The 26,715-nt window shown below is 38.9% G+C and overlaps 1 protein-coding gene across 2 annotated transcripts in view; it reads left to right on the top strand.

Annotated features, from left to right (window-relative positions):
• The window catches only part of LOC124711928 (probable ATP-dependent RNA helicase DDX52), a 51,599-nt gene extending 25,112 nt beyond the window's left edge, over positions 1 to 26,487 (top strand). Inside the window, exons 6-13 of one of the 2 annotated variants that reach the window (XM_047242186.1) lie at positions 1,835 to 1,907; positions 5,510 to 5,713; positions 5,844 to 5,934; positions 14,751 to 14,873; positions 17,920 to 18,070; positions 18,156 to 18,231; positions 25,612 to 25,776; positions 25,895 to 26,487. In XM_047242186.1, the coding sequence (XP_047098142.1) occupies positions 1,835 to 1,907; positions 5,510 to 5,713; positions 5,844 to 5,934; positions 14,751 to 14,873; positions 17,920 to 18,070; positions 18,156 to 18,231; positions 25,612 to 25,776; positions 25,895 to 25,982 (971 nt within the window). In that variant the 3' untranslated portion in view covers positions 25,983 to 26,487. The remainder of the gene's footprint in view (positions 1 to 1,834; positions 1,908 to 5,509; positions 5,714 to 5,843; positions 5,935 to 14,750; positions 14,874 to 17,919; positions 18,071 to 18,155; positions 18,232 to 25,611; positions 25,777 to 25,894) is intronic. The other variant, XM_047242185.1, reaches the window with a different exon arrangement.
• The last annotated feature ends 228 nt before the right edge of the window (positions 26,488 to 26,715 follow it).

Raw genomic sequence — 26,715 nt, 5'->3', positions numbered from 1 at the left:
TCACTTCAACCTGCCTTTATTTGATAACGTGTACTTTGAGCAAGTAGACAGCGTCAACATGGAAGTCCTCTGTCTCCCGTGATGGCTAAATATTTTATTATATACTTTGAAGAGAAAGCACTACAGTTGGCGGACTTAAAACCTTTCTACTTTTGGCAGCACATGAAGGATACATTTGTGGTGTAGCCTCATAGAACAGAAAGATTACCCATGTTTCTTCAATATCTGCAGTCAGTCCAAATAGCCAGTTTGTGATGGATGTCGGGAAAAATGATACATTACCATTCCCAGAAGTGTCGGTAGAAAGGAAAGTCAAAGGAATGCTGGGGCATAGCATGTGTTGCAAGTCGATTCGCACCAATTTGCATTTGGAGGCTATAAGTTGGTTACAACTCTACACAATGTGGAGATTTATTGTGGACATTGCTTCACAGAGCACATTCATGACCAATCCCGACAGCCTTCTCAATGTGATTCAACATCTGAGAACATGAGACAATGACTAATTCGACAAAAAATTAGTCCAGTCAGTCGAACAAAATGGAAGAAAGGACTCGCCCATTGTCACATATTTCTCACCTTGTGTTGGTGGTATTTCTGCAATAATTGGAAGAGTCTTCAACAGAATAATATTAAATGTATCTTTCGTCACCTCGTGACACCAAGGAATTTTTTGGGTCTTCCTTAGACGATCTCAACCTCCCTCAGGAAACAGATACGTATAGGATGTGTGTGTGTGTGCGGGCGGGCGCGCGCGCGCGCGCGCGTGCGTGTGTGCATGTCTGTGTTTTTGTGTGAAATGTCTTACATTGACTTGACATGCTGTATGCCTCAATATCGGTGTGATGGACACTGTCATCATATATGCCTGGGCCACCCAGATAAAGCTGTGGAATATTGCCTTATCACAAGACACTGCTTGTCACAAGACACTGCTTCGTATACAAGAAAATAATATCCTGTTTAATCCTTATAGGACTGAGTGATAGGACATGATGCAGTCGTCCATCTAGAAGCGACACAGTCATGAAAAAAGCCTCCATAAAAAGACAATGCAGGTGTTGGCAGCAGTAACCAGGCAGTAACTGCCTAACGATGTGAAGCAGTAGCCTCAAAGACATTTTGTGGTATTATGTCTTCTTCATAGAGGTTACTCAAGCCATAAACTTATTAAAGGAATGTGCAATTTTTTCACCCGGGCTGCAATTTATTTAAACTTTTCCTTTATTTCACAACTAGTGTAAGCTTTTTAAAGGCATCATCCTGTGATCAGCAGTAATGTAGTGTACTTATCTACACAGTTGATCACTGTGTAATGGCTTCAAGAAGCAGCAACTATTTGTGAAATGAAGGAAAAGTTTAAATAAATAAAAGCTCGAGTGAAAAAATGCTGCATTCTTTGAGTCTGCGAATTTTATGTAACTCGGTTACAGACCCTTGAGCTGTGTATTCAACAGATCTGCTGGGAAATCATGAAGAGTTTTCTACAAACTGCTTCAACTGGGGAAGGAAGGAGATACGAATTAGAAAAGAGAGGAACTTTGACTCGAGAGAATCAATTGCTGTAGGGAGATGGTTCGTTGCTCAGTTCTGTAATTCCAGCCTTGCCTCCCCCACATTTCTCACATGTGTTTGAATTATTGCCATTTGTGGATTATTTCAGAACTGTCAGTTTCTCCAATAGTCTGTAACAACTTTATTTTTATATGTGTATATTATGTGCTAAGACATGGTAATTTTCCTTAACGTTGTCAATTTATGCTTATTTTCACTTTTTCCTTTTGGACTAAATTTTATGTAAATCATCTTTCACACACACCATTCTGTGTTCCAGATATACTTATCACTACACCAAATCGGCTAGTGTATTTGCTGCAGCAAGATCCTCCTGTTATCTCACTTGCTAAGTAAGTTTACAATATTATGAGAAGGAAAGTTTGATTTTTGCTAAGTAAGTTGCAGTTTCTTGTGTTGGGTTGTAAATTTTTTATTGTCAAATGAGTTTTATTTTGCTTAGGTAATAGCCACTTATGAGAAACATTCTTTTGCAACAGAGGGCGTCATGTTCTTAGTTTTAAAACAACATTCATTCTGTATCATATAAGTTAAGGGTGCATAACAGCAATGGAAATTCATGGATGGAATAACAGGTAAAATAAAGGAAAGCCAGCTTCTCACCTATAGCAGACTGATGTATGGTACATAGGAATACACAACGGGAAACAGTATTTGCACTAGTTTTTTGCCCTTTCTCTTCTAGAAGTACACACATTCACACAGCCAACTACACAGAGACCCAAACACACAAACCTGCGGCTGTGACGAGACTGGCTGTACATTATCGACAGCAGGTGTCTGCGCAGATAGAGGTGGGAAGGGGGTAGGGCAGGATGTGACAGGCAAGAAGGGGGCAGCGAGTTAGTGTGAGGCAGGAATTTTGACAGATGACTAAGTGGCTGCACAATAAGATGAAAGGAATTCAGAGATTAGAGAATATAAGAGGTAGAGAGAGGGGAAGAGAGGAGGGAAGGTGGAGATGAGAAGGGAGACAGGGAGGGGAGAGAGAAAGGGAGAGTGATGGAAAAAAGGGAAGAAAGAGAAATGGAGAGATAGAGCTGAGAGAGAATGCTTGCATGGGGAGGGGTGGGGGGACTGTGATGAGAGAAGGCTGTACTGGGGAAGGAGTGGTATGGACAGAAGACAGAAGGGAGTAGTAAGATGACACAGTGGGAAACAGCTTAACAGAGGTATAGGCCGGTGGGGTTGCGAGAGTGCGTAATGTGCTAGAGAGAGAATTCTCACCTGCATAGTTCAAATTCTCACCTGCATAGTTCAGAGAAACTAGTGCTAGAAAGGAATATATAAATGGCCCATGTAGTGCAGCAGCTGTTGAATTTATTTGTAGTGCAGTGTGCAGCATTTCAGGCAACTGGATGATAAAGTTTGCAGTTTGCCACGGTTTGGCAGTGGCAGTTCGTGGTAGTAGTAAGTCAGTTACTTGTGATGCCTACATAAAATGCTGCACAGTAATTGTAGCTTAGCTGATATACAATATGACTGCTTTCACATATGGTCCTCTCTTCTATAGGGTAGGAAATGACTGGAGGTAGTGGGCGAGTTTATGGGAAGGTCTTTCACTTGCGTTGACCACAAAGGAATGCCCCATGGGTGCACAATTGGGAGCAGGATTGGAATAGGATTGGAAAAGGATATCCTGTAGGTTGGGTGGGTGATGGAATACAGCTTTGGGTGCTGTGGGTAGGATTTTAGGTAGGATGCCCACCCGTCTCAAGACACGACGAGAGGTAGTCGAAGCCCTGGTGAAGAATGTGGCCAGGGTGATACTGGGTGATGAGAAGAGTGGGAATGAAAGATTGGGTAAGTCAGCAAGGCACCCTGATCTAACCCCCCCCCCCCCCCCCCCTGCCAACATCTCATAGCTCCCCAACTGTGGCTTCTGACTTATTCTGCCTTCCACATCCCCAAAAACTTCCTCCACCCTCCATGAAACACACTGTTCCTAAACATCCACCCTTTAACATCATTGTCAACCTTTGTTTCAAAACTCTGGCCTCCTAAGTGGTCTCACCTTTAGCCATAAGAAGTAGGTTCACCCATGCCAGACTGCTATAGGATCTTCTTTCTTTTACTCATTCTCTACAGGGGAAACATTTTGCTACACACTCCACTGACAACAATCAACCAAAACACAACATAGAACCGTGTTTAAAACAGTTCCAATTTCTTTCCAGACTTGATCCTTCTATTTCACCCAGTTGTCCTTGTTAGGAATTCCGCAATTGTAACCTGGCCTCACATTCCTGTCCTAAATCCCTCCCCAATGAGTCTAACATCACTATAAGAAACACACAACTATCTGTAACCTGACAATCAATCCGAACCTTATTGTCCTTCTGGCAGGTCACACACACCATGACAGTGGTCATGAATCATAGTGAGTAAGTCGCTGAAGGTACCTGCCAACTTTCTGACCCCTGTGCATACAAACCTCGCAACCATGATCCCACCTCAGAAGTACAACATGATCACCAGCCACTCCTTGAGGCCTTAGGTCCAATGCAAAGCCTAACATCTGAATCCATCTCCTTCTTGTCACCAACAACCCCCTGCACTCCTACTGTTTACCCACTCTCTAAACTCTACAAACCCAATGCAATTGTGGTATTTTGTCTTCCAAACCTCCAAACTATTGCCCATAACCTCCTAGCCTGTATTCGAGACACCACTCACTTCCTTCACCACTTACCACCTTTCTTCAGTTACTTTCCCATTATCACCAGACTCCTTGTTGGTCATTGTGGATGCAACATCCATATAAATCATTCCCCATGCGCATGTCATTTCCCAATGTCCTCCAACATCTGATTCCTAATTCTCCTATCTATCCACATCCTAACCCGCAATTATTTCACTTTCAAAGACCATATCTGTAAATTTATCTGTGGTACTGCCGGTGTTAGTTGCACGGCACCATACTGTGCTAACTTAGTTTTAGTTCTTCTGAACTATACAGATGGGAATTCTCTCTCCATCATATCCTGCACTGTCAGTATCTCTAGCCTAAATCTCTCCTAACGAATTTCCCACTACCTCACCTTACCTGTTGCCCCCTCTCTCTTTTGATCACACCACCCTTCCCCGTCAAGCTTACGTGCTGCCTTCTCTTACCACTGTCCCGCCCCCCCCCCCCCCCCATGCAGGCATTCTCTCTCTCCCTCTCACCCTCATGCTCTCCTCTCTCTCTCTCTCTCTCTCTCTCTCTCTCTCTCTCTCTCTCTCTCTCTCTCTCTCTCTCTCTCTCCCCCTCCCTCCCTCCCTCCCCCCCCCCCTCACCCTCATGCCCTCCTCTCTCCCTCATGCCCTTCTCTCTCCCTCTCCCCGTACCTCCTCTCCCCCTACCTCCTCTCTCCCTCCTTTTCCCACACCTATCCCTTTCTCTCTTCCCTCACTATCTCCCTCCTCATCTCCATCTTCCTCACCATTCCTCCCCTCCCTTCTCCCCTCTCCTTGTCTCTACCTCTTATATGCTCTACACTCTGAATTCCTTTCACTTTGTTGTGCAGCCACTAGTTCACCCCCTCCCCACCTTCAACCTTCATCTGTATAGGCGACTGCTATCGATAATCAACAGTGTCTCTCCACGGTCATGGGTCTCTGCGTTTGGGTGTCTTTGTGGTTGTGTGTGCTTCTAGTAGAGAAAGAGCAAGAACTCAAAAGCTAGTGTAAATACTATTTTCTGTTGTGTGTTTCTATGCTCCCCAAACCAGTCAGCTATAGGTAAGTTATGGGAACAATTTTTATTGCAATACTACATTGGTTTCCTCCACATTTTAGAAGTATTGTACTGAATCTAACAAAACATTTCTTTTATGAATTAAGTAGATATATTTAATGTAACATATTTGAAGTTTAATTGGAGTAGCTTATAACTTTGTCATGATTCATTGAACTGAAACATGTTTTACACTAAACATATATTTGTTATCAGTGTTAAGTGGTTGGTCATTGATGAATCAGACAAGCTGTTTGAGGCCAGTGAAGATGGCTTCCGCGACCAGTTAGCTGTTATCTACCGAGCCTGTGATTCAGAAAATGTTCGGCGTGCACTTTTCTCTGCAACACACACCCCAGATGTTGCTCGTTGGGCCCACAAGAATCTGAAAGGACTTGTTTCTGTCACCATTGGGCACAGGTAAAGCTGCATTTGAAGATGCCTCACACTTTTTTTTTAAAAATACAAATAATCCATTTCTTAACAATGACTGTCTTCCATTGAAATGTAAACTACAGAGTTAATATAGGTTATGTTATTTTCTCTCCAGAAACACGGCTGCAGATATTGTCGAGCAGCAGTTGTTGTTTGTGGGCACTGAGGCAGGGAAACTTGTTGCCTTCAGAGATATAGTAAGAAAGGTATGAAATAAACAAATACAAATTTACTACTATGCAAAGTTGTTCTTCTTTATGTAATTGAGGTGCATGTTTTTTTAAGTTTTATTGTTTAAAGAATTGTTTTATCCAGGTCAGTATCAGTGACGTGTAATGCGTAGTTCGGATATACATGGCTCATTCTTATTTTAGGAGCTCAGGATGTGTTCTTTGTCTTCATTATGCGTATTTTGCTCAAATGTTGATTCTTGCTATAAATTCTATATATCCTGCTTGTGGACAAGAATTGGTTGTAGTTGTTGTTGTTGTTGTTGTTGTTGTTGTTGTATCTTCAGCCCTAAGATGGGTTTAGTGCAGCTCTCCATGCTATTCTATCCTGTGCAAGCCCCTTCATCTTTGACTAACTGCTGCAACCTACATCCTTCTGAATCTGCTGACTGTATTCTCATCTCCTGGTCTCCCTCTACAATTTTTACACCCCATGCATCCCTCCAACCCTAAATTGGTTATCCCTTTATACCTCAAAATGTGTCCTACCAACTGATCCCTTCTTCTAGTCAGGTTATGCCACGAATTTCTCACAGTTCTATTCAGTACCTCCTCATTAATTACCTGATCTACCCATCTAATCTTCATCATTATTCTGTAGCACCAAATTTCAAATGCTTCTATTCTCACCTTGTCTCAACTGTTTTATCATCTGTGTTTCACTTCCATACATGGCTACACTCTATACAAATACTTGCAGAAAAGACTCCTGACCCTTAAGTGTATACTCAATGTTAACAAATTTCTCTCCTTCAGGAAGGCCTTCCTTGCCAATGCCAGTCTACATTTTATATCCTCTTTGCTTTGACCTGCAGTTATTTTGCTGCCCAAATAGCAAAACTCAACTACTTTAAGTGTCTCATTTCCTAATTTAATCCCTTCAGCGTTACCTTATTTAATTCTACCACCTTCCATTATCCTTGTTTTGCTGCTTCTGTTTATGTTCACCTTCTACCCCCTTTTCAAGACACTATCCACCCTATTCAACTACTCTTCCAAGTCCTTTGGTGTGTCTGACAGAATTACAATGTCATCAGAAAACCTTGAAGTCCTTTATTTATTCTCCCTGGACCTTAATTCCTACTCCAAATTTTTCTTTCTTTTCCTTTATTGGTTGTCCAATGTACGGATTTAATAACGTGTGCAATAGACTGTCACTCCCATCTGGTTTCTGTACAAAAGAGAGTATTCCAGTCAACATGATTATGTTAATAAACAATTGCAATGAAGAAAAGTGCTGGTTGAAAATAAACCATGACTGAAAGGACATGTCACTACTTCCCTTCAAAATAAGGTAATAAGTGGCAGACAGGAACATTTAGGACTGGTTGTGCAGGCTTTTGGACTGTCATTCTTCTTCTCCAGAGCCAGAATATTGCTCTCTCTCTCTCTCTCTCTCTCTCTCTCTCTCTCTCTCTCTCTCTCTCTCTCTCTCTCTCTCTCTCCATATCATTTTCTTTGACTTCTGGTATTCTGGCAAGCTAAGGGAGCAGTAATCTCTACTTTTTATGTAGCTATACAATGAACTGTTATTGTAGTCTATTTTTGGCTTCTCCAGGAGGAAAGACATGAGAGGGGGATGACACCTCTAGCTGCACGAGATAGATATTTTGAAGAAATGGAATGGAATCGTAACTGTAGGTGAACTTTAGAAATAGTACTTGAGACTTCCAGACGCATGATGAATCAGATTCAATAGTGTGCATATCACCTGCACAATTTTGAAGTAAATAGGATGCTTTAAAAAAATCATGACATGTTACACAACTTCGAAATGTCTTGCAACGGCCTCTGTCATATCTGTTACATTGAGGCAACACTGCTGAGAGACGAGAAACAAGTAGGGTAACATAAATTACCTTGTGAAAAAGTGTACTGTCAAACTGCTTGGGACATCAGCCTTGACACACTAGAGAAGCAGAGTACCAAGAGTGCTGTTCCTGCATGGTATCATCCTACGTGGACGACATCAATGTATATATTGAAATAATCAGCAACCAGTTGCCTAACAGAAGTTTTATTTCCTTAACTGGGTTGAGGCACTTAGTGCCCTTCTTCAATGAGTTATAAGTATCACATTATTTGTGACTGTCGACAATAATATGCATGCAGCATATTGCTATGGTCATGTGGTTCATAGTGTGTGTACAAAAATGGTATAAAGAAGCCATACAACAAGTGCAGACATCATGCCAAAACGGGAGCTTCCATCTACACATTTCCAGTTCTGGCATGATGTCTGCAGTTGTTGTATGGCTTCTCTATATCATTTTTGTACAGGCCCTATGAACCACTTGACCACAGCAATATGCTGCATGCATATTATTTTTGACCCTCGCAAATAATGCAATAGTTATAACCTTCTGAAGAAGGGAAGTAAGTGCCTCAACCCAGTTAAGGAAATAAATTGTCTTTGATCACTTCGTTACTAATTATTTCGATATATACATTAATGTGACCATGAATTGAACTGTCTCATTACCAGATGCCTCAAGCCAGTACAGTACCACTTACACTGTCTCCTCTGCGTCACACCACTTATTCAGGGTATATACACCCCAGCACAGCCAGGACACATGGGAAAAATTTGTAAATTTTTTTCATCTGTAAAAAACTGGGATTGTTTTAATTTTCAGTTAAATTTTTGTAATTTTACTGATAAGAACTTAACGCAACATTTACAACAGAACACAGTGCACACATAAGCATCTACCAACAGCAAAATGTGTCGAAGGCCTTAGGACAAAGACTATGCTGTTGTAACCGTGACCATTCCAGTCGTAGGGTTGCCGAGAATGAAAGTGCGGCGGGACCAAACGGGAGCAGCCCGCAAACAAACAAAATGAACGGGGAAGGACCGACACGACCAACAACATGCAAATAGCAACGGGGTCACAAGCAAAACCTCACAAATCCCCAATGTCCACTCATTCACGGAAACCAAGTAAACATGCCGTCTGTAGGCAAGAAGTCAATAGACTAATGCGAATATCAGACTGCCTGCTGAGCGAAGGGCAGCGGCTTAAATACCTGATAGAATACATTGCTATTGGCCGCTGGGACTACGTGCTCCACCGTGGTGCCCTCTCATTATACGCGGGCCAGGAGTGCGCGCGCAGCCATGGCTTATGGTGCGATGGCTGGAGAGACCTCTATTAGCAATCGAGGTCAATGCCGTCTGGCGCAGATTTGAAACCCGCGGCGCTCGGTACCAGACATGCATTACTTCATAATGACAAACTGCTTTTGACCAATGTGACATCACAACTGCTTACTTTTCCAACAGGTTGTGGCAAAATATTGCAAATGGTGGTTAGGGAAGCTTTATTTTCAAACTAAATGTGCTTTTACTAAAGAATGAGCGATGTTACATTACTGCTTAATCACAGCCTTGGAAGAAAAGAAAGACATTAAAAAATTTTTGACCACCAGTGTTGTAAGTGAAAGCTTAGCTTTTCGTATAGCTATACTCTCTCTCTCTCTCTCTCTCTCTCTCTCTCTCTGTGTGTGTGTGTGTGTGTGTGTGTGTGTGTGTGTGTGTGTAACTTTTTCTATTTGTGTTTTTGGTAGGTATTATACTATCAGATTTTCTTTGACAAAGAAATTTGATGAAATATTTATCTTATTTCTTTTATATAGATCTTTGACGTAATGCAGAAGGGGTTATTACACTCTCATCAAATATTTCATTATAGTTCCTTCACTGTGCATGCACCAGCATTTCATGTACTTTTGCGGACATGTTTATATTTATAAATGCTACATTAAATGGCCATCAGCTCCAACGGTTATATTTTTCCTTGCAGGTAACAGTAGACAAATGCTTTTTTTATTCAAATCTAAGACGAGGTGCTAGATTTGATGAAATAAAATTTGACCAAGGCCTAACTTTGACAAAGTTCCATATTACACCTTCATGTTTTTTAATGATGATTGTTCTGCAGTCTACCATAAATGCTGGTTCTCTGAATTTTCTTGATGGTTTTTCGTGAAAAGAATGTCTTCTTCCCTTCAGGAATCCCAAACACTCAAGCATTACTCAAGAACAGGTCAAACAAGTGTTTTGTTTGTGGTCTCCTTTGTAGATGAGTTATGCTTTCCTAAAATTCTCCCAATGACCTGTAGTCGAGAATTCACTTTCCCTACAATCAAGATCACATGCTCGTTCAATTTCCTGTCGCTTTGCAACATTATATGTAGGTACTTGACATGACTTTGCAAAGCATAATGCAACCAATACTTTATTTTAACATTAGAGAATTGTTTTTCATACTCATCTGCACTAATTTAAACTTTTACACACTTAGAGCAAATTTCCATTCATCACTCCAAATAAAAATTCTGTCCAAGTCATCCTGTGCTTCTTCAGTCACTTAAAGATAAACATTGTCTTGACCACAGCACCATCAGCAAACAGTCACAGATCGCTATTCAGCCTGTCTGTCAGACTGTTTATGTATGTAGAGAGCAAGAGTGGCCCTATCTGAAGTCACAGGAGTAGTCCTGGCAATACCTTTGTGTCTCCTGTGTTGAGCACTCAAAGCAATCATCATTAATTTGCCACTCAGCCTGTTTGCATATTCAGAAGTAAGATAGAACATTTTACAGTGTGGCTTATGTGTCACAATGTATGTATCAGAATATCACATTCTCTTCTGCTGACTCCCCCACAAGATACACAGCTATAATTATTGGTGGTTTTAAGGACGTGACTAAATTAATTTCTGGTTTTACTGACCACTATGTGCAGCTTAATGATTCTTCTTTTCTGATGGTCCATGTAAAAAATTCAGCTGCCAATGAGACATTAAAGTAACAGCTTTTCCTTTATTAAATGATGTAAAATATTATCTATAATCAGGGTGTATACAACCCGGGAGATCCGGGGAAAACCCGGGACATTTTTTCATCCGGGAGAAAACTGGGAAAAACCCGGGAATTTTTTAGCATTCTGGGTATTTTTCATTGTTTTAGCTAAATTTTTGTTATTTTGACTGGTAAGAACCGATACTCTAACAAAGAATATTATTGTATCCCGCTACTGCAGAATAATACTGCAGCAATAAAACATGAATGAAAGATAAAACAAAAATAAAACTTAAATTGCAAATGAAATGCGCTATATAAAAAAAAAGTGCTCATATAAGCGTCAGCCAACAGCAAAATGCATCAAAAGACTTTAGGAAGACTATGCAATGCTTCATAACAAGAAATTGCCTCCGATGACTGTGATGTCACAACTGTTTATATCAGATTCATTTGAGCAGTTACAAGCGGCCTCATGCGCTTGCGCAGTTGAGTCATGTGAGTAGTACCTTCTCCTGCTTCTGGCTACAGAAACGTAGCTGTCGGCTGTGTAAGCAGCAGCAGCAAGCAGCCACATGCTACCCAGAGAAATGGTGACATCACACAAATTATGGAAGGGTATGACGATTCCAAATGTATACAAAAATTTCGTACTACTTCTTTTCGATCTCATGCTTGAGAAACTGGAGCATATGAATGAAATGTGAAACTGTTTCCTAACATAAAGCTTTTTGCTTATAATAGACCAAATAAGCATTTCATATTGGTACTTTGTGAACTATATTCTGTCGTGTTATAAAAATGACCATTATTGCCAAAACAGTCTCACTTATTTGGTGTGTGTTACAGTAGCTGAAATGTTAGAAAGGCCTATTTTGTTTTATCTAGCAGACTGTGACGAAATAGATGTAGTCAAATCGAGAAACCACACCAGTCTTGGCTACTATTTTTATTAACAGCTTTTCCGGTCTTAGACAATGACATTTTGGTTTTTCATGTAGCAAAATGTTTGACAAACTTTGATGAGGTAATAGATTCTTTCGCAGAAAGGAAAGCACGCCATGTAAAGCTGTAGCCAGATTAGAGAGAGGAAAACACCAGGACCTAAGGATTGAAGAAATGTTAACGTCTTGCTTGTCTCTTGTCTTTACTGTTTTTATGTATCCTATATTTAATTTTATGTCACACACAACAGCAAGTTATTAGTTAATGGGCAATAAAGAGTGCAAATTTTCTGAAGCGTTCTTGTTCTCCTGGTTACAAATAATCCTATCCAGTATTAACTGCGAGATTCTCTTTAAGAGGGGCAGGATATCAAACCGGCTGACTGAGAGCAGGAGAGGCACCACAGGACATTTCAATTTCTACTGTCCTGAATATAGTTTTATGGCATCCGTTACAAAATATATGTGTTTGAATTCCACAGAGTGAAATACAGTGATGTGCGGTACAAGAATGGTGTGTGAAGAGTGTGGCACTGCACTTTGGCAAGCTTAAGACCAAATAACATGTCTTACATTTCCTCGAAGATATGTTTTATGTATCAGACTCTTCAGAAAGTTGTGTACTACAAATACAAAATGAATATTTTTGTAAAGTAGTTTCCTTTTAAATTTTTGACATCCTATCTCAAACGGTCGAGTGAGGAGGGGCGGTTTAGTATTGCCCCAGTTCAGAAAGATCGTAGATCGGGGGCTGATGCACAGAGAAGTCTGCGTTATAGTGGGGGAGGGGGGGGGGGGGGATGTAGTCTCCACGTGACCCGTGTTTACATTTAGTGATTTTGCTGTTTCCTCTTCGTTTACTGCTCTCATGTCAAATGAAAACAAAACAGATTTCTTTGGCTGAGAGCTATCAAACGAATTAAAACACATGCACATAATTACAGGAGGCTAAAAATGTTATTAGTTTCAGATTTTACTTTATTTCCCACTATCTGACTGTCAAGCATTAATTGCATTGCAGAACAATGAAGATATATTTGTCAGTTTGCTACAGTAATTTGCTTTTTATTCATCTTTCCCTCCAAGGCAGTCAATTTATTTGAAATGTAGCATTCAATTCCACACTATTGGCTAGTTTCAACAGTGCACTGCATTTCAAGCCCATGTTTTCATATTCTGACACGTATGGCACTGCCATAATAAAGAACCAAACATGAGGTAATACAGTACTGGTACATCAAGAAAATTAACATCCCAGAAACCACACTGAAAAGTTTAATATCAGGTCGAGGCCTACTTCATTGGGAATCTGGACATACGAATGTGCAGTTTAAGGCGAATTATGCATTTTAATATGGTTCACGAAATTCCGACACTCGTGGTTCAAATGGCTCTAAGCACTATGGGACTTAACATCTGAGGTCTCAGTCCCCTAGACTTAGAACTACTTAAACCTAACTATCCTAAGGACATCACACACAGCCATGCTTGAGGCAGGATTTGAACCTGCGACCGTAGCAACAGAGCGGTTCCGGACTGAAGCGCCCAGAACCACTCGGCCACAGCGGCCGGCTCCGACACTCTTGGAGTACCCTCTGATGTCTTGTTTCTTTTATGGCATAATGTAAGATCTTTTAATGTGTTACACGTACAATCATACGGGCTTCCTACGTCATCGTAGCTGCATAAACGCGGTGACGCCTCTTATCTGGTGCTCTCTGGCAACTGCTGGAACGAATCTATTTCTAACAGGTCGCGGGAAAATATTGTGAACTTTGGTGTGAAAAGCATTATTTTCAAAATAAGTGTCCTTTTCCACAAGATGAACTATGTGCGAGAATTTACGATGAATTTCTTAAACCATAGAGTGTTTGACTCTCATTTAAAAATCAACTCTTTGATGACGAGCTATTTAAAAGAATTTTGAGCCCAGAACATCAGAGATTTAGCTCAGTATTAAGCAAATTTTACTGGCACATTTGTGTGATGTATCTTAAAGTGTAACATGCACAGAAAAGATGAACATTATATGTGAAAGCTTTGGACATTTTGGATTTTTGCACAAACTTTTAATTTGCTGGGAACACTGGCATTTTCATGCAATTAGTACCTAATTAAAAATTAAAAAATTATGAGTCAGTATTTGTTTATTAACATTTGTATTTCTAAATAAATATAAATTTAAATAAAAGTAAAAGAAAGGTGATCCTACTAATGAGATTTGAACCATTGACTTTCTGATCGCAAGACTGCTCTGTTAGGCACTTAGTAGTTGACAACTACAGCAATAAGTACAAATGTTTTATATTTAACAGTGCCCAGAACTCTTTTAATCTTCAAAGGTGATACTGTTTTTAGAATTGTGTGACACTAGTTTGGGAAATTCATGTCTGAGCAATGACAGACAAATTTTGTTAGTATGAAGAAAGTCGAAAGGGCCAGTCTGTAAAGTCCCCTCATCAGTTCCATTTGCAGAAGTGAAATGTGGATGATAAGCAATACAGATGAGAACAGAATTTAAATTTTTGACATTTGGTGGTACAAAAGAATCCTGGCTAATATAGACTAACTAATGAAAAGGTGCTGAATTGAATTGGGAAGAAAAAGATGTATGGCACAACTCCACTAAAAGGAAAGATCACTTCATAGCAGACATCGTGATATATGGATAAGTAGTCAATTTGGTAATGAAGGGAAGTGTGGGAGATGGAAATTGTAGAGGGGACTAAAGTGTGACTACAAGAAGCAGATCACGTGGATGTAGGTTGCAGTAGATGCGCAGAGATGACGAGGTCCGCACAGGATAAACTGACCTGGAGATCTGCATCAAACCCGTCTTTTGGATCGAAGACCACAGCAACAAAAGTTTCATAATCATTTTGTCTGCCATGAACTTTCTATTAGAGTCTTGTAAGCTCATCTTTGTTTCATGGCACTGAAATAATTGTTTGTGAGATATTTGTTATCATGTAAGTAGAAAATGAATAACATCCTCTGTTTATGGAAAATAACTTACTCGATTTAAAATGCTTTTTGTTTAAGGGACTTACTCCACCTGTGCTGGTTTTTGTCCAAACAAAAGAAAGAGCCAAGGAATTGTTTAACGAATTGCTTTATGATGGGATCAATGTTGATGTCATACATGCAGACAGAACGCAGCTGCAGGTGAGTAGACGAAGTTGTTTTAGATAGAGAGAATACCATTTATTGTATGTTACTAAATATAGATTAGAAACCAATTTCTTGATATGATTACTTTAGAATGAAATCACCATATTGTAGAAAAAGGGTGATGGAATTCAAATGATAGTGTCAGAGTTATTCTTCAGTTCTGTGCATTGTTGAAAAGTAATGAAACAAAAAACAATGTTGGCCTATTCTGTAGTGTAAGATGTTGCAGAGCTTAAGGTGCTAGAGGCGTGTTGGGAAGGGATGGCCAGTTTACTTTTGCCTTGTTTTTCTAAAATAATTTCAGGTGAATCCCGGTAGGTTTCCTTCAACAAGGTCAGTATCAGTTTCTTCCCTGGCTCTCATCAAATCCAAATGATTGTTGTAGAAGTTGATTAGCTAGATTTTTTCATGTTCCACGGATCATTTGTGCGATTTGTCATAATGATGTGATACGAGTCGTTTTATATTCATGTTACACAAACAGAAATCCTTATGTGAAATAAAAGGAGTTGTCAAGGGAAAGTTCAAGAGTATTGTGTTTCCTGTTTAAATTCTTTTCAGTATGGGCACTTAAAAATTTTCAGTGTTTCACCTTAGGTATTATTTCCTCACCTTTGAAGTCTGACTTTTCTTCTGTGTACATGATTTTGGGATTTGCTCACAAAAGGCATGTTTTGGCTTTCTTAACTCCATCTGTACTTTCTGCTTCAAGCCTGTGTATTCATTTTCCACTTCCCAGACAGCTAATTGTGACAAAAGATAGTGTTCTTCTCATGTAGAGTAATCTTGGAATTGACAACCATTGCTTTTTTTATTGTACATGTCTAGTTGTGTAGGATCAAATTGAGCAAGTCTCCAAGCTCATAGAATGTGTCAGTACATGAAATTACTACATAAAAGTAATAACAGATAAAATAAAATGTTTATGAACCCAAAAAACGACAAGCCGTAAGTTTATGTAAATCAACAATATAACACAGGAATCAGCTTACTTTTTCAAGAAACTCCTGGACAGAATAGTAGGAGTGACCCATGAGGAAACTCTTCAGTTTGGATTTGAAAGTGTATGGATTACTGCTAACATTTTGAATTCTTGTGTAGCTTATTGAAAATGGATGCTGCAGTATACTGCACACCTTGCCGTAGCCTGTATTCCCATTTCATATCTATCTTAGGACTTAAAGGAAGTATCACCACTGGATTGCAAAATATCTCAGTAAATTATTGACCTCAATTGTTTTCTCATTGCATGGCCTTTTGGCAAGCAGTACATTGTCCGACAGTTGAAGGAATTTTTGTGCTATACGTTCAAGATAACCAGACAGAAATACATGTTGGTGGTAGATATGAGATAAGTGTCTAGTCTATACAGTGTGCAGTTCCTGAACTGCAATTACTGTTGGTGTCAAGATGTTCTGTAATGGAACAAAACTGGTTATCGTTATAGAAAAAGTGTGACGATAAACTTTGATAAGAGACTTTACGATGTTTCAGGTTCATTGTACAATAATTCCATGTATATAAGATGACATACTTTTTATGGAAGAATAATATAAAATTGTTCCTGTGGAAGAGATACAAATCAGATTGCTAATTCAAATTGTGTGCATCTGATTACACTCATAATAATAAATAAAACAGACTGTTAGACTGTGACAATAATAATTAAGCAGAGAAACCAAGAGAGATCTAACTAAGCAGTAGTTACTGGAAGAGTTGTTAGAATACTCACTGTTATTTATGTATCTTTTACAATAAAAATTTAAGCATAGCATGTGAGAAGTTCAGCGTTACTGATTAGTAGTCAAAAAGTTCAGTACTTTGTTATACTGCTACTGCCAATTGTCTCTTGGCCACAGAATTAAACAATTTACACTGTAAACACGGGTTGTCAGTGTTTAGTGTAAAGTTGTTTATAAATAATTGTGTAGGAATGTATTTAGAAAAGAGCACTGTTGGATGTTATCTCTTACATCACTGGGTAGCAAAGACAAGGTTATGTAGATGGCCTGTCCACCCAAGAAATGTTAACGGACAGAAAAATTGAAAATTTCATCATTTGTACTCACGGTCATACATATGTTCAGATGAGTATCGACAATATTTCCAGAAGTCGATTCCAACATTTGACATTATCGTACAACACGTGGAACAAAAACAATGTCTGCTTAGACTCTCTTCATCTATGCTAAAATCTGAGTGTGTATTTCAGAAGCTTCTTATGCCTACTCTCCCACACTTCCTGATTGGCTATGTTGTGTCCAAGTATAGGCTCTGTAGTCTCATTAGATGTTGGTCATGCAATTCAACACTCATATAATGGCATGTGTACCTGGATAGAACAACTGGATTCAGAAAATAAAATTTTAATGAGAAATGAAAAGATGATAAAAGTTATTAATGTGTGGGGATTCAGGTTGAGACTGACAACTGGGGTTGGGCACGTGCAGTGAAGTGAATTAGTCTTCTGTCAGGGGTCATGGACATAAAATAACATGAAGACTGTTGGAAAATAGTTCCATGCACAGCTGCTCTGCTGTTGTCACACTTGTTTCCACATAAAAGTAGTGTATCAGTCTTTTCTGTATTTATGCACTAATATGTCATACTGCTGGATGTGTGTATGTGTTGCTGCATGCAACTACCCAGTGGTGATGAGAATTGTGGCTTACAGAAAAAATGTAGAACATATGCAGTCTATGTGTCCTCTTTTCACCGTAGGATGGTACATTGCATACATTATTTGGACACCAAATACAGTCTGGAGAAATCTTGTTGCCACTGTTCTCAGACTTCAGTTCTTCACAATGCACAGACTGTACACAGCTGGGCAGGGATTTACAATTGGAAAAGCTCAGTTTCCTGTCCCTCAAAACACCACAGGTTCTCATTTTTTAATTAATAAATAAAAGCATTTATCCCAATAAGTGAACAATGTTTGACATTCACTGCTGTGAGTCTACTGTTGCTATATTGAGTGCTCCCTTTTGAGACCTTTTTTCACGTCTGTATTTAGGTAGAGAATATTTTTTTCTTACAGAGGGACAATGTTGTACAAAGCTTCCGAAGAGGGGATATTTGGGTCCTTATCTGCACAGAACTAATGGGACGAGGTATTGATTTCAAAGGAGTAAACTTAGTCATCAATTACGACTTTCCTCCTAGTGTCATCTCCTACATACATCGGATAGGTAAGTTTTTATTTGCTTTTTTAAAAATGAAGTTATGCTTTTTTTATTGCTTCTATGAATACTATTGTCTACTTTTTGGTTTCAGGCAGAACTGGGAGAGCTGGAAATCCAGGGAAAGCAATCACATTTTTCACAGAAAGTGATACAGTGAATCTCCGAAGGTAACTTTCAACATGCATTTCTTTAACTGGTTTACACATTCATTAACATCAGCCAAATAGGACAACATTCATTGCTGAATGAACTCTTCAATTTTCTTCCACTTCTGCTCCATCAAGTACCATGATGTTCCACCAGTCCTCTTAATATCATCAAGTCGTCTTATTTAGGCTCTTCCAATGCTTCCTTTGTGCCTGTGAGGTCTGCAATAAATCATGTTATTGCTCCAAATGTTGGCTTCTTTCCTGGCTCTGTTGGAAGACCATTGCCATTTCAACAAGGTAATTCTATTGAGTAATCAGCTATTTCTGCTTGTGAAGGACTCATTCGTGATGTTTTTTCCTGAGGCTGATGCCTGATTCTGTTTCTCTATTGTTCTTTGTGTGCACTTCATAAATTATGAACATTCTCTATTGTCAGAACCAATGTTTTTAGGCTCTAAGATGCAGGGAGTTGGTTTGTCTGGAAAACCTGGAATTCTCAGAGAATTACATTTCATCTGGAAAAGTTGGGCAAATTTCAGGGAATTCTGTTTTTAACCTATCAATGTAATTTAATTTTATTGAGCTTTATAAATCACAAATTTTAAAGTGCATAGTATTTCAAAGTGTGTCAATTCTATGAATATTATTATGCCCATTGGCTAGTATGTCTCAGTCATGAGGAAAGAAAAGTTGTTATTGTGAGACATTGCCTCGCCCTCCCCCATTAATTTTTCAGCAGCTTTTTATGACATAATCCTCCTCCCCATACCTGGAACTCTCAGTATTTTTTTCTAAGTTTGAGTAGTTGCCATGAATATGTTGCTGGTAGAATACTGGTATTGTAAACTTTCGATTTTTTGTTCTTCGGAACTTCCTTTTTGACCAGAATGCACAGAAGATTTCTGAATGATGCATAACTCAATTCATGGAATTTCTGCTGTTTGGTTGGTTTGTCATGGCAGAATTTTATGGTCAAAGCAGATATGTTTGGAGGTGACTACAGTAAGTTTGTCGTCACTTTTAACCAGTCAAAAGTTTGTATTCATAACTTTTTTTATCATATTCCTCTTCAAATAAACTTCTAAAGATGCAATTTTCTGGCAATTTTGAGTCATACTTCACTCATAAGCACAATGGTGTCAACGAATTGTAGGTGTTTCTAGGACTGCTCGTTGATTGGGTCTCTCTGCGATCCCATCCTCACCTTTGAATACATCTTCTGCAGCTAGGATAAACAACATAGAAGACACTGTATCACCATAGTGGACTTCTTTGACTATTGGGATCATGTGCTATATGAGATATTCATCTAGTCTAACCTATTGTTGCTTGTTCATAAGTATGATTCAAGAGGCTTACGGGTTACTGATAAACAATGGCATTCTTTATTTCTGGTATCATTACTTTACATATTCCTGCAGTATTTCTGTCTGTGGTGGTGATCTTTCTTCAGGTGGGATATCAATAGTCAAAGAATACAGCGAGTGGTAGAAATTACGGCACAAGCAGTATCTTGCTTATATGGATAATCTGCCCTTTCTTGTTCTCAGTCTTAGCTACTTTAGATCTCCTAGTTACTACACAGGATTTCATAATTTTTATGTTATGTTTTTCTTTCGTTGACTGCACCAATTTAATAAATATTCTCCCATCATCATCATCATCATCATCATCATCATCATCATCATCATCATCATTTAACAGTTCCAGTTTCCCGGGTTCTGGTAATGAGCCTCTTCCACTTCGTCCTGTCCAAATACATGTGTTCACAGAGAACATCATCCACTGCCCATCCTCTGGTCACCAGACCAGCCTTAATCAAGTCCTTCCATCGGGTTTGAGGTCTTCCTTGAGGTCTTTTCCCATCCACCTCTCTTTCCTAATTTATTTTGGCTGTTCTGGTTGGTTCCATTCTCATCACATGCCCATATCATCAAAGTCTAGATGTGCCAGTTCGATCTAATAGGGATGTCTTTATTCCAGCTTCTATCCTCACCTCCTCATTCCTTGTCCATCTTGGTCTTCTGGATGGTGGATCTAAGAAATTTCATCTCTGGTGCTTGCAGCCTTGATGATTCTTTTTTTGTGAGGGTACATGTTTCAATACCATAGGTCAGTATTGGTATGAAATAGCTATTAAACATATGTTTGGCCGGTTTTGGAATCAAGTCATCCCATAAAAGTGATATTACTTGTTGGGTGAATTCAGATCCTTCTTGCACTCTGTTGGTGATTTCATTTCTGACCAAATTATCACTGGAGATTGCACTTCCAAGGTAAGGAAGACTGTCCACACACTCTAGTTGGTGGTCTCCTAGTTTAACACTTGCTGATTGTCCATCTCCGTTGACTGCCCTCACCACTGTCTGGGTCTTGCTCATGTTGAGATTATGTTTCTGGAACTGAGATTTCCATTCATCGAGTCTGATCTGTACTTTGTCTTCAATTTTACCCCATATCATGATGTCATCAGCAAAGGCAAATATTCTCACATCCTTTCTTGTGCTGTTGCTCGTAGTCTGATCTCAACAGCCAGAGACTGTAGTCATGTGTGTGAGAGCTGTGTGTGTGTGTGTGTGTGTGTGTGTTTGTGTTTTGTAATTCTGATTCTGATGAAGGCCGTTTTGGCTGAAGGCTTACTTGTTTGACAGTCTTTTTGTGGTTTGCTTTGCTTATCTGTTACTTAGCATCTGTTCTTTATGGAATGATTTGTGATGCATCTTGTGGAATGATTTGTGATGCATCTTGTGGAATGATTTGTGATGCATCTATAGTTCACTTTGGCTCAGGAGTGAAATCTCACTCTTTGCACTGTCACTTGAAGTTGAAAATTGTCTAAAGTAGTCTACACTCATGACCTCTGTCAAACCTGCTTGGTAAAGACACATCTTCACATACTACTCTCTTTAAAAAGTTAGTATCAAGTGTAATTCTTGGTTTGCCCATCTGGACTCACCGAACCTACTTCCATAAAATTTGTTTCTTGCACAGAGCATTAATACAAAACAGATTCTCTGCTGTAGGGTAATCTACCATTTGTTTGCCGTGTTCATTTATGTTGCCTAATTCATATTGGCAACATCCTTAGATTATCCTGCGTATTTTCCGTTCAGCCGTGATATGTCCCATGAGTACCAGCAGTTGTGTTTCCTTCTGATGTTCTTGTTTTGTTAATGTTTTCACACAACTGTCTGATTTCATCTTCTGAGTTACTGCTGGCATCATATACAGGGATGACTATGATAGAAAACTTGCTGATCAGTGTGGGTATAATATATATGACTTAAAAATATACAGATCTTCTTTTGCACCAGATTTTTTATGTTCTTATTTAGCAAGAGAGCAACATCATGTCTGAATACATCTTCATTGTTTTCTAGGAGGAGACTATCTGATGAAAGGGTTTCAGCATGTTTTCCACTTACAAGGGACCTCACAGGTTGCTCTACCCTCTCTGATTTTATGCATTTGTGTAGGATTTGAAGCTCAGTGTCATCACACCCATTTCCTAAAGCAGTACAGTGTACTTATCAAAAACATTAAAAAATTGATTTTGAATATTTCTGAGCAATGTCAAGTATAAAATGTTTCTAGCATTTAAACACAGCCACTTGTAGCTGAGTGTGAAGCATTTGTGTCCCGTAATCATGAAGTCCCTAGTTCTAATCATGCTTGTACTAGTTACTCTTTTAGATACATTTATTTTGCTTCTTTTTTGTATTACAAATTGAAATTTAAGAATCAGATATTGGATCATAAATCTTAATACAAATAACTGCTTCTTATTTTAACAACAAAAAAGATAATCAATCATATCTAAAGGCTGTAAATTCAACAAAATACTTAGAAATTACAATTACGAACAACTTAAATTGGAAAGAACACATACAAAATGTTGTGGGAATGGTGAACCAGACTGTGTTTTATTGGCAGAACACTTGGAGGATACAGCAGATCTACTAAGGAAATTGCCTACGCTATACTTGTTCGTCCTCTTTTGGAGTACTGCTGTGTGGCATGGGATCCTTGTCAGATAGGATTAATGGAGTACATTGAGAAAGTTCAAAGACGGGCAGCGCATTTTGTATTATGGAGAAATAGGGGAGACAGTGTTGTGGACATGATACTGGTTTAAAACAAAGGCTTTTCTCGTTGTGGCGAAATCTTCTCACAAAGTTTCAGTCACCAACTTTCTCGTCCAGCTGCAAAAATATTTTGTTGATGCTGACCTATGTACGGAGAAATGATCATTATAATAAAATAAGGGAAATCAGAGCTCGCATGGAAAGATACAGGTGGTCATTTTTCTTACATGCCGTTCAGGAGCAGAATAATAGAGAATTATTGTGAAGATGGTTCTGTGAACCCTCTGTTAGGCACTTAAGTGTGATTTGCAGAGTATCCATGTAGATGTAGATAATTCTGGGCCAACTGACTGCCATGTCACCCTCTGCCAGTAGCATCATTGGATGTGGTTTTGGAGGAGCATGTGGTCAGCACACCACTGTCCCAGTCATTGTCAAGTTTCTAGACCTGAAACCTCTACTACTCATTCAAGAAGCTCTTTAGTTTGCCTCACGAGGCTGAGTGCACCCCGTTCCAGTCCTCCCACCAAGGAAAAATCCCATGCAGAACCAGGAATCATACTCAGGTCTCCCACTTGGCAGTCAATTGCACTGACCACTCAGCTGCAGGGGCAGACATTTTTAACTATTAATTGCATGACAGTGCAAGTATTCACAACAAATTAAAATTTGTTACAAACATGGGAAATTTGAAATAGGAAAATTAATACTTTTTACTGCTAAAAACTGAACAGTATTATAAGTAAAAATATTTTTTTCATTTTGCAATAAGTCATTTCATTTTTTGTACCAATTTTAAATTTATTACAAATACTTGCATTTTTATGCAAAAAATAAAAAAAGATGTTTTTATTAAAATGTTATTAAAAGTAATTGGTTCAGTATTTTAAATTAACATTTCAATTTCATAATTAATATAATTCAAATTAGAGTTAAAAACAGTTGTTGCTAGTGTGAATCAAACTTGTGACTTTGGAACGACTAGACTAAAAAGCTACACACTTGAGTTACAGGCAGCTCTGTTTAACTGCTCACAAAGTTTTGCACCTTTATGCGCAGCAGCACTTCGGGATCTTCAGAGCTCATTTTTCAAGGTTTTCTGATAAGAGGTTTATACTGCTCTCGGACACAGTTATTGTGTTGTTAATCACTATCCATTGGTTTCTGTTCTTTCCTCTCAAACTTTTCCTCCCGCAGAACCCTTGTGGCAGACTGATGTATGAGAGTGCGAGCGTGCCACTGTACTCACCTGGGATGATTTTTGTTTGAAAACTTGAGCTCGTGTCATATGCATGGGAAGTTGGTGGCTTTTTACAGCACTGCACTTGCTGAACCTGTAGCTACCCAAGAAGGAATTAAGAACTGAAGGGAGCGCCACTAAAAACATGAGTGGCCAGGTTGTGGAAAGTAAGCACTGTACGAAAATGGAGGACATCTTAGGTCTTACAGCATATAACTGTCAGTGTTGGAAACAGATGAGAGGTGGCCAAAGATATCTATAGAAGAAAGTGAGGATTTGGCACAAATAAGAGAAAGTAATGCCGAAACCTCGGCTGGTTGTCAGTCCAGACACCATGAAACATGAGCCCACAGGCGAGTTATTGGGTATGTTGCCAGAACAATTCTCCCATAAAAAATGTGTTTCTTGTGTCTTGGTGTATCTTTATACCTCCACAAAATGCCTGGCTGTAACACACTAACCACTTGTGCACAACATTTGATCTAACATTTGTGATCTCTTTTCAAAAGCAGTCAGATACTTCATAGAAAACTTGGCATTTTACCATATGTTCTTGAGACACAGATTCTGAGTGAATGCTTATCTGTCAAAAACACAAATATTTTATTTTATATTGACATGGTGAAATTGAAATGCACCATTTGTGATTTTAGCGCATGATTTCTGTGTTGTATTTGAAACGACGTGTTTTATAACCAGTGAAGACTCATTCTATAAAAACAGTGATGTTCCAGATTTTTTAAAAATATGTCTAAAAATAAATGCAGGTGTTCTTTTGTCCTGGGAAATGTGTTTTAGAACCACTTTATGTGCATGCTCTCCTCATCCACAATTCTATTATCAGAACCTGACGAACAGTGTGTGACTCAAATTCTGTTGTTTCCGAGCAATTGAAACATGTCAAATCTCTTCACTTGTGAAATTTTTATCAGTTCTGGGTACTGATAAATCTTCCGATAATAGGTTTGATATTCTCAGTTACCTAAAAATTTCTTAATCATCTCAAGACATGAACACTTCATTAAACACCTCTCTCTCTCTCTCTCTCTCTCTCTCTCTCTCTCTCTCTCACACACACACTTCATCTCTTCATATGCTTCTCGAATTTCTGCATTTTCTCTCTTGCGGTATGCCCAAGTTGTCAGTAAAACTTAGAAGTGCTCAATTCCATGACATTAATGTCACTTGTTTTCTGAGCATGAGTGAAAAAACTGCTTCAAGAACAAATTACTATGGATGACTTCATTGCAGTAGCAAGGTGAAATTCACACTTAAAGCATTTGCAATGTTGACCTATCATTGCAGCCGAAGACATACCACAGCATATAGAATGCTATACTAACGGTTTCTTTGCCAACAGCCTTGCCGCAGCGGTAACACCAGTTCCCATCAGATCACTGAAGTTAAGCGCTGTCGGGCTGGGCTAGGGCTTGAGTTTTATGAGCGCTGTTGGCAAGTAGGGTGCATTCGGCCCTTGTGAGGCAAACTGAGGAGCTACTTGACTGAGTAGTGGCAGCTCCGGTCTCATGAACTGACATACGACTCGGAGAGTAGTGTGCTGACCACACGCCCCTCCGTATCCCCATCCAGTGATGCCTGTGGGTTGAGTATGACATGGTGGCCGGTTGGTACCGTTGGGTAAACATGGCCTGTTTTGGGCAGGATTTACTAACAGTTGCTGTATTTGAAGACATTATACACATTACATTTCTTGACCATATATAACTATCCTTTTATCCTGGTAAATTACATTTTAGTCAGTTTAGATAAACTGACCAATATTGTGACAGCATTTGCAACAGAGACTGATATACCTTGACAGCTTCATGACATGTCGCAACAGGGACTAATATACTTTTAACAGCTTCACGACGTGTTAAATTTGTTGGGTAAACTTGGCATAAATACCTCCGGAATATCAGTATCGACAATAAAAGAAACCTAAAAACAGATTGAAAATACTGCCAAAATTTAATGTACTTTGTAGAGTCCGACTTAATTAAAGACAAGGATTAGTGATTCCAGAATACTGACTCTATTTCTGTGTTTGATGTTTCCTTCCTTCATTTGCAGCATTGCTCAAATGGTCAAAGATTCAGGGTGCGAGGTACCAGAATACCTACTTAAACTTAAGAAATCCAGTAAAAGGGATCGGCGTAAACTTGAAAAGAAGGCCCCTCAACGAGAACGGATATCTACTGTTCCACTTTGTGATATTGAGAAGCAGAAAAAGTTGCAGTAAGTGTAGAGTTAAACATTTTATATATTGAACAGTGACTATAATTTAGTTGTATTTGAATGTTAAAGATGATTCTTTACCTTCAGCTTTTACACTAACACTTTCTTAATGTATCAGAGAGAAGATTCGGGCCATAAAAAGAAAGAAAAAGGAAGGCAACGAAGATAGACCACAAGCATCTAAGCAGAGAAAGCAAAAACTTTAATGTTTATAAAGTTGTAAATAGACAGCATGAAGTTATTTGTTACAATGTTGGTAATATCTACTGTTAACAAATACAATTTTGTGTTTGCTGTAAAAGCTTTTCTTTGCACCTTGGATACTGGAAGGCAGATGCTATTTTAAATAATAAATATCTGTACACAGCAGACAAGCTCAGCTATCATTTCAGCGAATGTGCGAATTGAAGCGCAGTTTCATCATCTGGGCTTCAGTTTTATGTTCAGATAACTGTATTGTGGATGAAACACTGAGATTTAGGAATATACACTGTATTTGTTGATCACATGATGAATTGTATACTACATTTCACTATAACTGTGTTCCACATTTTATTTCAAATAATTTAAAATAACAAGGTAGTACAATGGAACTAACGTGAAAATAGTTTGCGGTTAAGAAATTTCTGAATACCCAGTGCTTTGACAATGTAATAAGATTTGGAAGGTCCATTAATGGAACTGTGATCAGAAACATGTATTTACTGAAAGAAAAGCAGAGTTTAAACACAGTTGGTAGTTTTTTTTTATTTAAAATGTCATTTAATGACCACTTTGTATTAATATATACTTATGATTAACTAAAATAGTTTTTTTTGTGTGTGTGTGTGTGTGTGTGTGTGTGTGTGTGTGTGTGTGTGTGTGTGTGTGCGCACGCGTGCGTGTGTGCGAGAGAGAGAGAGAGAGAGAGGGGAGTTGGGAGTTGGGGAGGGGGGGGGG

The sequence above is a fragment of the Schistocerca piceifrons genome, chromosome 8 (genome assembly GCF_021461385.2).
Source record: "Schistocerca piceifrons isolate TAMUIC-IGC-003096 chromosome 8, iqSchPice1.1, whole genome shotgun sequence".
NCBI classification, from domain to species: domain Eukaryota; kingdom Metazoa; phylum Arthropoda; class Insecta; order Orthoptera; family Acrididae; genus Schistocerca; species Schistocerca piceifrons.
This window is presented reverse-complemented; position numbering and strand designations above follow the sequence as displayed.